Genomic DNA, 13,841 nt, shown 5'->3' on the forward strand with positions numbered 1-13,841 from the left:
TTTTGTGTTTTTAGTAGAGATGGGGTTTCTCCATGTTAGTCAGGCTGGTCTTGAACTCCCAATCTCAGGTGATCCGCCTGCCTTGGACTCCCAAAGTGCTGGGATTACAGGTGTGAACCACCACGCCTGGCCAGCCTTCTGCTCTTTGGAAGGACCAGGCCTTCGCTTCCTTCTCACCTATACCTGTCAATACACCTGCACAGATATGGGACAAGGTGCAGTTTCCCAGGTGCACATGCCAGGCCCTTTCCTGCCTGGAACAGCTTGACCCTTTTCCCAGCCCAACTAACCCTGCCACCAGTATAAATCAGACACCCCATCTGTCCTTCTAGACTTGGCTCAAGGCCACTTCTGTGCATCTTTCATAATCCGCGTGTCTAGGTGGCCATGGAGACCCCTTCCTCCATGTTCCTCCCTCTGTTGGTGCAAGCATCCTAACACGTGTGCATCGCCCTGCCTATTCCCGACTGCCTGTTCCGTAATACTATCCTCTCCTCCTTCAGAGAGGGTGTCGGTCAGGCACTACAGCCCTGCTAGCACCTGTGAGGGCCTCCCCGCATTCAGGAGCTTGGGAAGGGAGAGAGAATGGGATGGCGGGTCATGTGTCCTCCTAATACTCACCTTGTGAGGCCGGTGCTTCTCATGAACATGAAGAATGTGGATCCGCAGCCGGTCCCGCTTCTCAAAGGATCGTTTGCAGAGAGAACAGGGAAATTTCCTATCGCCCTTGTCCACACAGGGGGTGTATTTGAGGTGCTTGTCTCTGTAATATTTGTAGGTAAATACCTTTCCACATCTTTCACATCTGTAGCCTTCTGCAGACTCTGTCAAACACAGCAAACACAATGTCTCTTCAGTTACTTCCTTCCCTACTTCCTTCAAGAGGATATTTCCTTATCTATTTATTTAGTTTTAGATAAGAGGTCTTTTTTTTTTTTTTTTGAGATGGAGTTTTGCTCTTGTTGCCCAGGCTGGAGTGCAATGGCGCGATCTCGGCTCACTGCAACCTCCGCCACCTGGGCTCAGGCAATTCTCCTGCCTCAGCCTCCTGAGTAGCTGGGATTACAGGCACGCGCCACCATGCCCAGCTGATTTTTTGTATTTTTAGTAGAGACGGGGTTTCACCATGTTGACCAGGATGGTCTCGATCTCTTGACGTCGTGATCCCCCCGCCTTTGATTCAAAAATATCTAACTGTAATCTTTAGACGATGACATCTTTTTTTTATTTTATTTTATTTATTTTATTTTTTTTTGAGACGGAGTTTCGCTCTTGTTACCCAGGCTGGAGTGCAATGGCGTGATCTCGGCTCACCGCAACCTCCGCCTCCTGGGTTCAGGCAATTCTCCTGCCTCAGTCTCCTGAATAGCTGGGATTACAGGCACACGCCACCATGCCCAGCTGAATTTTTGCATTTTTAGTAGAGACGGGGTTTCACCATGTTGACCAGGATGGTCTCGATATCTTGACCTCGTGATCCACCCACCTTGGCCTCCCAAGACATCTTTTTAAAAAGCAAAATCTATCGGCCGGGCGTGGTGGCTCACACCTGTAATCCCAGCACTTTGGGAGGCCAAGGCGGGAGGATCACCTGAGGTGGGGGGTTCAAAACAAGCCCGGCCAACATGGTGAAACCTCATCTCTACTAAAAATACAAAAGTAGCCAGGCATGGTGGCGCATGCCTATAATCTCAGCTACTTGGGAGGCTGAGGCAGGAGAAACACTTGAACCTCAGAAGTGGAGGTTGCAGTGAGCCGAGATTGTGCCGCTGCACTCCAGCGTGGGCAACAAGAGTGAAACTCCGTCTCAAAAACACAAAAAAGCACCATTGTGCCAGGTGTAGTGGTTCACACCTTTAATACCAATACTTTGGGAAGCTGAAGTGGGCAGATCACTTGAGCCCAGGAGTTTGAGACCAGCCTGGGCAGCACAGTAAGACCCCATCTCTACAAAAAAACAATAAAAATTATCTGGGCATGATGGCACACGCCTTTAGTCCCAACTGCTCAGGAGCCTGAGGTGGGAGGATTGCTTGAGCCTGGAGTTAGTTGAGGCTGCAATGAGCGGTGATTGAGCCACTGCACTCCAGCCTGGGCAACAGAGCAAGAGCTTGTCTCAAAAAAAAAAACAAAAACAAAAAAAGCATAACCATAATCTCATTGTCACACTGTCATACCTAAACAATTAACTCTTATTCCTTTATAGAAACATATATGTACTTATACACACACACATATATTTGTCTAATTACTTCCTGGTCAGTCCATTCAAATTAGGAATCAAACAGAGTCTACATGTTGTATATGATTGCTCTGCGTCTTAAATATCTTAACTTATAGGCTGTCCTTCCCTTTTGTTCCTGGAAATGGATTGTTGAAGAGATCCTTCCACATTTAAGGGCAGAACAACCCTGCAGCTCTTGAACACATTCCTGCCTGGTACTTGTTAACAAGGTTAATACACTGAGGCTGATCTATTTCTCTTTGTGCCTTTAAGATCAGCCTGAGTTACAAGCTTAGAGCTGTCACCAGGACACCCACAGCTGATTGCCCAGGCTTCACAGTGCCGTTCCATTTTACGAAATTTGAGGGACCTCTTAATTTATACTTCATTTCTCAAAACCTGCGGCAGATTCCAGAGCTAGGATCTTTATGTATAGAGTAAGAGTGAAAGCATCTTGACTTCCCTAATGCACAGCGTTACTGTGATGATGAATTTAATTCTAACACTTACTGAGTCTCACCAACATGAGTGATGCTATCACTGAATGACAAGCAAGACTGAGAGATAAATCTGTTTTTATCAATGGAAGAGGGAGGAGAAGAGAAGTTAGAGAGGGCGCAGCTAGACTCTAGCAAAGCAGGTCCTACGTCCAGAGGTGTCTATGTGTTGGGGGAAGGCGGGAGAACAGGGGCCACCTACAAAAGCATCCCTGTGGCGGACACTCTGGATTCCAGAGGATAAAGTGGCTTTGACTATGAATACACCACTGAGACCTCATTGTTTGACCCCAGGGAGGGAGAGCAGCCAAGAGTGAGTCTATGCAAGAGTCTGCAGATAGAAATCTTCTCAGCCTCAGGACAGCAGGGAAGCTGTCCATCAGGGGCTTTGTTAGTTGACAACTCCATCCCAGGCCCGTTAAACAGGTGGCTAAGGAAATAAACCATTCATTAAGTAAATAACCAGGAAGGCAACTGCCAACCCCAAGCTGATCCATCGCCCTGCTCTGTCTGTCACTTTCATTGAGGTGCTAATACTCTCAGAATCCCCTTGCTAGGACATTTTTTTGGTACAGAAGTAGAATTTTTATTGGTCAGAAATATCTGGTCTTCCTGCTTCCTGGGGTGGGAAGGGAAGAGAGGGTCAGCAATTTTACAAACCTAAGCACTAAAGCACATCAAAATTCAGAATGAAGGTTCAATAGTGAGCTCGCTGAAGAACAAGCACTTAGGCAGAAATGAACCCTAATTTCATCTTGTTCCCTATCCCTCCTAGTTTTACCTTGTTCCCTATCCTCACTCCCCCTATCGCTTCACACCTCCACACCCCAAAACACACACACACAAATTCCCTGTCTCCCTCACAAGAGGGGAATGCCTGCATATTCAAATAACCTGCCCACGTAGAGTCTAGACCCTTCCCTCACCACTCAAGACCTTAAAGGGGAAGGCTCCCACCTACCACCAATCCTCCCCAAAAAGCCTTTGGGGTAAAAAACCTCATTTGAGAGTGCAATGGGGCCAGGTGTGGTGGCTTACGCCTGTAATCTCACCACTTTGGGAGGCCAAGGCAGGCAGATCACGAGGTCAGGAGATCGAGACCATCCTGGCTAACATGGTGAAACCCATCTCTACTAAAAATACAAAAAAGTTAGCCAGGGATGGTGGTGTGCATCTGTAGTTCCAGCTACTTGAGTAGCTGAGGCAGGAGAATCACTTGAACCTGGAAGGCGGAGGTTGCAGTGAGCTGAGATCGTGCCACTGCACTCCACTCCAGCCTGGGCAACAGAGCGAGACTCTGACTCAAAAAAAAAAAAAAAAGAGAGAGAGTGCAATGGAATTTTAATTTTTCTTTCCTTTTTATCACATCCAAACCATTCATATTAACAGATTAACATTCATTTATAATTATTCCCAACAAATTAAGTTGTTTACAAGTTTCACTCCAAACATTGTCCAAAATATATGCCCTCGTAACAATGCTGTAAGCGTCAGGTATCACTTGGTTCAGAACTGGAACACAAGTATCTTATCCACATGCACGGTTTCCTCCACCACTTAACCATCATAAGCCCTCATTCTGTTGCTTGCTCTGATTGCCTCTGATATCCACATACTAGCCCATGTTAATATACAGGTGGAGTATCCTTTTTCTGAAATGCTTGGGACCAGAAGTGCTTTGGATTTCAAGTTTTTTCCCAACTTTGCAATATTTCGTATACATAATGAGGTATCTTGGGTATGGGACCAAGTCTAAATATAAAGTCCATTTATGTTTTATACATTATACACATAGCCTGAAGGTATTTTTTTTTCTTTTGAGATGGAGTCTTGCTCTGTTGCTCAGGTTGGAGTACAGTGGCGTGATCTCGGCTCACTGCAGCCTCCATCTCCCGGGTTCAAGAGATTTTCCTGCCTCAGCCTTCTGAGTAGCTGGGATTACAGGCATCCACCACCACACCCAGCTAATTTTTTTTTTTTTTTTTTTTTTGAGATGGAGTTTCGCTCTTGTTACCCAGGCTGGAGTGCAATGGCGCGATCTCGGCTCACCGCAACCTCCGCCTCCTGGGTTCAGGCAATTCTCCTGCCTCAGCCTCCTGAGTAGCTGGGATTACAGGCACGCGCCACCATGCCCAGCTAATTTTTTGTAGTTTTAGTAGAGACGGGGTTTCACCATGTTGACCAGGATGGTCTCGATCTCTTGACCTCGTGATCCACCCGCCTCGGCCTCCCACAGTGCTGGGATTACAGGCTTGAGCCACCGTGCCCGGCCCCAGCTAATTTTTTTGTATTTTTAGTAGAGACACGGTTTCACCATCTTGGCCAGTCTGGTCTTGAACTCCTGACTTCAGGTGATCTGCCCACCTCAGTCTCCCAAAACACTGGGATTACAGGCACGAGCCACCACGTCCAGCCCACAATAGCACAATATTTTAAATAATTTTGTGCATGAAACAAAGTTTGTGGTAAGTAATTTTGTGTGGAAATTCCCACTTTTGGCAACATGTTGGTGCTCAAAAAGTTTCGATTTAGAGCATTTTGGATTTAGGATTTCTTGATTAGGGATGCTGAACCTGCATCATCATTTACTTCATTATTATACTACTGAGCATTTAGGTCATTTGTGATTTTTCCTCACACGTGGTGCCACAGTTACAAATCTTCGTAAGCATAGCTTTTGTCTTTTAGACTATTTCTCAATAATAAATTTCCAGAAGAGTATTACTGAGACATCAAAGTTATAAACATGGTAATAATTCAATACATATGGTGAAAACATCTCTCAAAAAAGGCGGGGCATGGTGGCTCATGCCTGTAATCCCAGCATTTTAGGAGGCCAAGGTGGGAGGATCACTTGAGGCCAGGAGTTCAAGAGCAGCCTGACCAACATGGTGAAACTGTCTCTACTAAATATACAAAAACTAGCTAGGTGTGGTGGTGCATGCCTGTAATTCCAGCTACTCAGGAGGCTGAGGCAGGCAGGAGGCGGAGGTTTCGGGGAGCAGAGATCACACCACTGCACTCCCTCTGCCTTACCCGTGCCTTATTTCATCTCGTCCCTAAGCAGCTTTTCCTAATTTAATTCTAACGTCTTCCTCACATTCGGTACACACTGGGATCCAGGAGCAGAAGATACTAAGATGTTTAGGGTTATTACCTGCCCCAAAGCATCTCAGTCTAGCAGGAAAACAAAACAGGCATGCAGATGCAATTCACTTCTTTTTTTTTCTGACACGGAGTCTCACTCTGTGTCACCCAGGATGGAATGCAATGGTGTGATCTTGGCTCACTGCAATCTCTGCCTCCCAGCCGGGTTCAAGCAATTCTCCAGCCCCACCCTCTCCAGTGGCTGGGACTACAAGGGTGCACCACCACGCCCAGAGAATTTTTTTGTGTTTTTAGTAGAGATGGGGTTTCACCATGTTGGCCAGGATAGTCTTGAACTCCTGACCTCATGATCTGCCTGCTTCAGCCTCCCAAAATCCTGGGATTACAGGATTACCACGCCCAGTTGCCCAGGCTGGAGTACAGTGGCATGATCTTGGCTCACTGCAACCTCTGCCTCCTGGGTTCAAATGATTCTCCTGCCTCAGCCTCCCTAGCAGCTGGGACTACAGGCACCTCCCACCACCTCTGGCTAATTTTTGTATTTTTGGTAGAGAAGGGTTTCCCCATGTTAGCCAGGCTGGTCTTGAACTCCTGACCTCAAGTGATCCACCCACTTTGGCCTCCCATAGTGCTAGGATAGCAGGCGTGAGGCACCATGCCAGGCCTGCCCTCTCTCTTATTTACAGCGATTTACATTTATCTCGTCCCACCTAACAAGTTAGGTGGAATTTGCATGTTAAATAGCTCTCCGAGTGATTTCTAGATACACTAAAGTTAACTTTAGTGTATCTAGAAATCACTCGGAGAGCTATTTAACATGCAAATTCCACCGTCTCTAGAGTGGGCTGGTGGCTCTCTAGCTCCCTCCTACTCTATTGTGGTCCAGGGACCAGGACTAGCAGCACTCCCTGGAAATTGATAAAAATACCAAATTCTGGGCCCCTACCCTGAATGAGAACCAGCATTGTGAAGTTCCCCAGGTATTCCTTCCCACATAAAGTTTGAGAGTGAGAGTCCAGCTCAATATTTCTCCAACTTGCCTGAGACCCATAGTAGGCAATGTATTTTATATTGCCTACACCCAGCATACATACACATCCCCATGTGAAATAAAAATTTCACACAATGCTTACTCTTAAGTGATTCCCATCAATATTTTCTATTCTACTCTATGCTTATTCTCTTTTTTAAGAAATGTGGGTCTCAGCCACTGAATTGATTTCCCACCCCACTAAGACATGCAACTCTGCAACGTGCCACTCGAAAAACACGGCTCTAGTGATTTCACTTCAGCTACATTAGCCTGGGCAGAGATGAATCAGAAACTGGCTCACCACGGCAGAGGTTACATCCATTTATCTCACTTTCTTTTATTCTTGGGGTGGGAGGAAAAGTAGGTTATCTTTTTTTTTTTTGACAGAGTTTTGCTCTTGTTGCCCAGGCTGGAGTGCAATGGCACAATCTCGGCTCACCGCAACCTCTGCCTCCTGGGTTCAAGCGATTCTCCTGCCTCAGCCTCCCAAGTAGCTGGGATTACAGGCATGCGCCACCACGCCTGGCTAATTTTGTATTTTTAGTAGAGATGAGGTTTCTAGATATTGGTCAGCCTGGTCTCAAACTCCTGACCTCAGGTGATCTGCCTGTCTCAGCCTCCCAAAGTGCTGGGATTAGAGGCGTGAGCCACTGTGCCTGGCCAAAGAACAGGTATCTTTATGAATAGGAGCAGCTTCCACAGCCTTGGGAAGTTGAGGATGCTTTTCTTTGCTTTTTTTTTTTTTTGAGGCGGAGTTTCACTCATGTTACCCAGGCTGGAGTGCAATGGCGCGATCTCGGCTCACCGCAACCTCCGCCTCCTGGGTTCAGGCAATTCTCCTGCCTCAGTCTCCTGAGTAGCTGGGATTACAGGCACGCACCACCATGCCCAGCTAATTTTTTGTATTTTTAGTAGAGACGGGGTTTCACTATGTTGACCTGGATGGTCTCGATCTCTTGACCTCGTGATCCACCCGCCTCGGCCTCCCAAAGTGCTGGGATTACAGGCTTGAGCCACCGCGCCCGGCCGAGAATGCTTTTCTTCACCTGGGTAACGCCCCCTGGTTAGAGACCCCCGTGTTTCATCCTCTGCATTAGCCTTTGTGGGAGAGGAGCTGCACACGGAGGGTTTGTGGAAAAGAGCCCAGTCCTTCTAGTGGGATGCCCTCACCGGGTGAGACAAGATGAGCACTCACCTTCAGAGGGCCCAGATGGCTGCTTCCCCAGCTCTGTGACCTGAAGGCTCACAGGAATGTCCAGAAATTTCTCATAGCAGTCTCCATACCACACAAGGAGCTCTTGGTTCTGGTGGATCTCTTTGCAGCTCTCATAAAATATATGCCCTTGACACTGCACAGCAACTAGGTTTTGCTCCTTGGGGAAGCGCGCACAGTTGACGTAGGACATCCAATTCCCCATACCTGCTTTTCCATCTATAAAGTGGCTCAAACGACCATCTTCAAAGATCTAAATGAAGTAAGACATGAAGTTTGTACTGTACTTTTTAATTTTGAATCTACAAAATGAACTTTGAAGAACTTATAACCCAAATCTCACATTTGAGTCCACCAAATAGACTTCTATCATTCAGATTTTTTTTTTTTTTTTTTGAGATGGGAGTTTCTGTTGCCCAGGCTGGAGTGCAACGGCACAATCTCAGCTCACCGCAACCTCCGTCTCCTGGGTTCAAGCGATTCTCCTCCCTCAGCCTCCTGAGTAGCTGCGATTACAGGCATGCACCACCATGCACAGCTAATTTTTTGTATTTTTAATAGAGATGGGTTTCTCCATGTTGGTTAGGCTGGTCTTGAATTTCTGACCTTAGGTGATCCTCCCGCCTCGGCCTCCCAAAGTGCTGGAATTATCGGCATGAGCCACCGCGCCCAGCCTATTATTCAGATTTCTACATCATTACACGTAGTTTATAAATCTACTAACACCAATGTAGATTTGTTAGTTTAAGGACATCTCTCTAGGTAATGTCACATTTTTTTTGTAAAGAGATAGAGTCTCACTCTATTGCCCAGACTGGAGTGCAGTGGCCCAATCACAGCTCACAGTAGCCTCGAATTCCTGGACTCAAGTGATCCTCCCACCTTAACCCCTGAGTAGCTGGAACTACACAGGCATGCATCATCACACCTGGCTAATTTTTTAAAAAAATTTTTTGTAGAGACAGGGCCTTACTATGTTTCCTGGGCTGGCCTCAAACTCCGGAGCTCAAGTGATCCTCCCACCTTGGTCTCCTAAAGTGCTAGAATTACAGGTGTAAGCCACTGAGCCTGCCTAATGTGATTCATTCTTAAAGATTCTTTTATCACTTTCTTGCTTCCCAAATTTCTGTAGTGAGCATATGTTAATTTCGTAAGCAGAGGTAAGTGAAACCAAAAGGTTACAGTGAATTCCACCACTTAAACACAACAGTTTTGATTTTACCCCCACTTAGTTTTCACGCATATTGATGGAGCTACAAATGATTTCATTCAAGACTGGGCGTGGTGGCTCACACCTATAATCCCAACACTTTGAGAGGTCAAGGGGGAAGAATCACCTGAGATCAGGATTTCAAGACCAGCCTAGCCAACATAGTGAAACCCCATCTCTACTAAAAATACAAAAATTAGCTGGGCATGGTGGCACATGCCTGTAATCCCAGCGGCTCGGGAGGCTAAGGCAGGAGAATTTCTAGGAGGCAGAGGTCACAGTGAGCTGAGATCGTGCCACTACACTTCAGCCTGGATAACAGACAGAGACTCTATCTCAAGAAGGAAAAAAAAGAAAAATTATTTATTTCTCTGCTGCTGGCAATTTCACTGTCTCCAATGTTTTGTTATTATAAACAACCCTGGAATTAACATATACCACATAGCCTTGATTTCAGATTATTTTCCTATACTCTATTTCTAGAAGTAGAAATTCAAGGTCAAGGGATTTTGAGCATTTTAAGGTATCTGATACATTCTGACAAATGGTTTTCTCTTGCAGGTGACAAACTGCAGTCCCACCAGCATGTCCCTAATATATCATCACTAGATCTTGAAGAGTATCTGTTGTTGTTTTTTTTTAAATCCTTGACTAATTTTATAAGAGAATAATATTGATTTTTTTTTTTTTTTTTGAGACGGGGTTTCGCTCTTGTTACCCAGGCTGGAGTGCAATGGCGCGATCTCGGCTCACCGCAACCTCCGCCTCCTGGGTTCAGGCAATTCTCCTGCCTCAGCCTCCTGAGTAGCTGGGATTACAGGCACGCGTCACCATGCCCAGCTGATTTTTTGTATTTTTAGTAGAGACAGGGTTTCACGGTGTTGACCAGGATGGTCTCGATCTCTTGACCTCGTGATCCACCCGCCTCGGCCTCCCACAGTGCTGGGATTACAGGCTTGAGCCACCGTGCCCGGCCCAATATTGAATTTTAAAACTTTCAGCACTCTATAATATCTAAAGCATTTGGTTTTGTCTATAAATATAATATAATGTATTGATTCTTTAAATGTCTATTCCATAGCTAATCTTCCAGACTAAAATGACCTAAGGCACCCGCAAAACACAGAATTCATGCAGAGGTGCTAACCTCATGGAGCAAACACTAGCCCTTCCTTCCCTTTACAGGGAACAAGCCCCAGATATCTGCCCTGGATGTCCCCTCTCTCTGACCAGGACTCTCCCAGAGTGGCAAAGGCCAAGGCTTTCCCCTCCTCGTCTCCCGCCCCACTTTCAGCAGCACAGCCACCAGAAACAGATTTACCTCCCACATCACAGAATTGTCTCCGTACGTCTTCACTTCACTGGCGTTGACCACTTTACCTTGAAAGGGCCCAAACCTGACTCCTTTGGCAATAAAACTACTGCAGAACACGCCGAAATGTGGGACTTCACCAAACACGGTCCGCATGAGGCACAGACCTGGGGGAAAGCCCAGGCAGGAAAGAATGAGGAGGGTGACTCTGTGTGAGTTCAGGGAAGAAATTCGCGCAAGGACTTCTGCCTACCTTCTGGAAGTTGAAGGGAGTCTTTATCCAGAGTTTGCGGAGGAGAATCAGATCCTAGCAAAAGGCAGTTTTAAACAGTTTTTCGTTAGAAATGTATTATGAAGTGCTTTTATAAGGCGTTTTCCTCCTTAACTCCCTAGAGGTAGCCATCATCCCAGTTTGATGTTTATTTGTCATTTCTATTTTTCCATCCTCATTTTACATGAGCTGTCCATTTACGATCTCACTCTATGCAATTCCATACACAATTTCTCATTTGAAACTCAGAACAGCCTCATGCAAGGTTATGTAATTAACCCCATTAGGCAAATTTAAGGGATTTGAGGATCGGAGTTAATGCTTGAATGAGGTAAAGGTAGCTGGCTGAGAGGGGACTCTTAGGTGTGAACTGCTGGAAGGCTGTCATTGCATGTTACCACAGAATCTGAACCCGCGTGGGAGTTCACTGCATGAACCATTTCTCTCTTGGTCCTTAGCTCTCACTGAAACCAACCTTGGTCATGCAGTTAAGCAATCAGGGCCTCAGAAGTGAGCCTAGCCGACCCTGGCTCTCACGGAGGTACCTCTCCCCCACACGCTCTACACACTCAGCTCCACCTGGAAGTGCCTCTTTCCCACTCCCGCTGCTCCCACGTGCATTCCCATCCAATTCAACTCCCAGATGGTGTGGGCTCCCTTTACCAGAGCTGTCTGTGGGGACCAGGAGCCCTGAAATCGCATGCTGCAGGCTGGCTGGGTGCTCCAGGCTGGGAGTGGTCCCGTATAGAACGAAGTGCAGATCTTCCTTCGTGAAGTGGAACCGGGCAGGCGACGTCCTCTCTTGGTTGGAGGGTTTGGGACCATCCTCAGACTGCTTGCTTGGTGAGCAAGGTAATAACTGCGAAGTCCTCAGCCCATCAGGTAACAGAGAGGCATCCACAGGGGGCGGTGGAATGAAAGTTTCGGGTCCACAACACGGGTCACTCTCGTTGCGGCCACCAGTGATTTGGTGGCCCAGATCTTCACCGCTGGCCCCCATGTACTCGCGGCTGCAGCTCAGGAAGGGCGGCACTTCCCTGGGGACGTGAGGAATTGGGTACCACGGTGGCAGCTTGCCGTACCAGGGCAGATCGTAGAGAGTCTCCCTCTGTAGGCCCAGACTCGGGCTCAGCACGGGAGGCGCCATGCGGAAGGCGAAGGGGGGCATGGCCGGGGCAGCAGACGCGGCGGCCTCCAGCTGCCGGAAGGGTTGGAAGTCTTCCTCCGCGGTGGCCAGGCCGTTTCTGTAGTGTCCATAGGCCGCGAAAGGCGTGTAGTACGCGGCCAGGTTCTGCGGGCTGCTCTCGGGGGGGTAGCACACCTTGTCCGGAGGGGCGGCCTCGCCTGGCCGGGGAAGAGCCATCCCGGGCCCGCGTGCTAGGAGGCTCTGCGGAAAAGCGGGCACCGCTGACGACACCGCGCGGGCCCTGCCCGGGGTCCAGCCCGCACCTCCCGGCCTGCTCCCTCCACCAGAGCCAGCCCCGGGCCCAAGGGAAAAGGCTAAACCCCTCAGTCGGATCCCGCCAACCCTCTCCCGCAATTAAGACAAAACGAAAAAACAGCAATAGAAGCAAACACAAAAAGCCCCAAACGAAAATCTGCCGGGAACCCGCCTGACTCTAAATTCCAGGTTAGTGTCGCCTCGGTCTTCCCTTCCTCAAGCCCGGCTGCTTCCACACACCCGCTCTCCGCTTTCGGCCCCAACCCGGTTCCAGCAAAACCCGTTGAAGTTCCCTCTCCTTCCTTCTTCGCGGCCCAACCCTTCCTTCTTCTCCGCCCAACAAAACTCTTTTGCAGGGTCTGAGCCTCAGGGCCCTCCCAACCCCGAGGCTGGGTCTGGAGCGGAGCTCAGGAGGCGGGAGGGCAATGGAGCGGGCGACAGCTTCAGGCGCTCCTGGGCCCTCAGCTGGGAGGGAAGAGCCGACGACCCGGGGTCGCGCCCCGCAGATGGAGACACGCTCCCTGAGCCACCTGGCAGGTCCAGGGACCCCGCGACCTGCTCCGGCCCAGCGGCCCTGACTGCCCGCAAGGGAAGGGCGCGCCGCCGTCTGCTGCCCTAGGATGCGCCTCCAGAACCCTGTTTTCCCTCGGTCCCTCGGAAACTCCAGTCATTCTACCAGGACTATTCGGGCCTGGGGTCGCCCCTCCGGAGCCGCTTGGACGGGCCCCGGCCAGATGGGAGAGAAGAGCCCCGGCGACCGCCTGTCCTTCCGCCCCCGCGCCGCCGGGAAAGGATGGCGTTTTAATGGACAGGCAGCAAGTTCACCGAGGCTGAAGAATGAAGCCCCTTCAGGGCCGGCCGGTCTTGAGATCAATGAGCCCAATAAGAAAACCAACCAGGGTCGTGACTCAGAAATTAAAGAACACGGGGTCAGGAGAAGAGGTCAGCCAGGACGCAGGCAGCAGCCAGTCTCCTCCCGATCCTCCAAAGGCGCCCCGCTCTCGGCCTCCTCCGACCTCAGGGATCTGCAACTTGGGATTCAAAGCTCCCGTGAGGCAAAACGAGCATCCAAAACGAACTGCGCCAGCGACTGCTGCCCGCCCTCCCCAGCGGCCCCAGAAGACCACTGTCCCCTGCCCCAGGCGCGCCCTGCCCCAGGCGCGCCCTGCCCTGTGCCTACCTCCGACACAACCTCCGAGAACGCTGCGGCGGAGCAGACACCTCCAGGACGCTGCAGGGCCACTCGGGCTCGGTAGACTTCGGGCGGGCCCCGAGGGCTGAGCCAGGTTTAAGAGGGCGGGCGGGGCCGCGGGGCATCCAGAGGGCGAGGGTGGGGAAGGGACCCGGCCCACGCGGATCCCCGCGGCGTCTTCTCCCCGCCCACCGCAGCCATTGGCGGACTCTCGATTCGTCACCCCTGTCCCCTGGGGTCGCGCACTTAACTCATCAGTTCTCCAAACGCTCCCCGGGACCCTGTTGGAGAGCGCTAGCTGCTGGCTTTTCAGGGCCGGCACTATTGCCGCTCCAGGAGT

The 13,841-nt window shown here is 49.5% G+C and overlaps 1 protein-coding gene across 1 annotated transcript in view; it reads right to left on the reverse strand.

Moving 5' to 3' along the window:
* The window catches only part of PRDM14 (PR/SET domain 14), an 18,054-nt gene extending 4,486 nt beyond the window's left edge, over positions 1-13,568 (reverse strand). Inside the window, exons 1-6 of the mRNA XM_032296031.1 lie at positions 13,490-13,568; positions 11,532-12,255; positions 10,851-10,904; positions 10,607-10,764; positions 8,058-8,328; positions 622-824 (exon numbers count right to left, since the gene is read on the reverse strand). Coding sequence (XP_032151922.1) covers positions 622-824; positions 8,058-8,328; positions 10,607-10,764; positions 10,851-10,904; positions 11,532-12,231 — 1,386 coding nt within the window. The 5' untranslated portion in view covers positions 12,232-12,255; positions 13,490-13,568. The remainder of the gene's footprint in view (positions 1-621; positions 825-8,057; positions 8,329-10,606; positions 10,765-10,850; positions 10,905-11,531; positions 12,256-13,489) is intronic.
* Positions 13,569-13,841: the final 273 nt, after the last annotated feature.

This window comes from Sapajus apella, unplaced genomic scaffold, assembly GCF_009761245.1.
Source record: "Sapajus apella isolate SASKATOON/1434 unplaced genomic scaffold, GSC_monkey_1.0 scaffold35, whole genome shotgun sequence".
Lineage (NCBI taxonomy): Eukaryota > Metazoa > Chordata > Mammalia > Primates > Cebidae > Sapajus > Sapajus apella.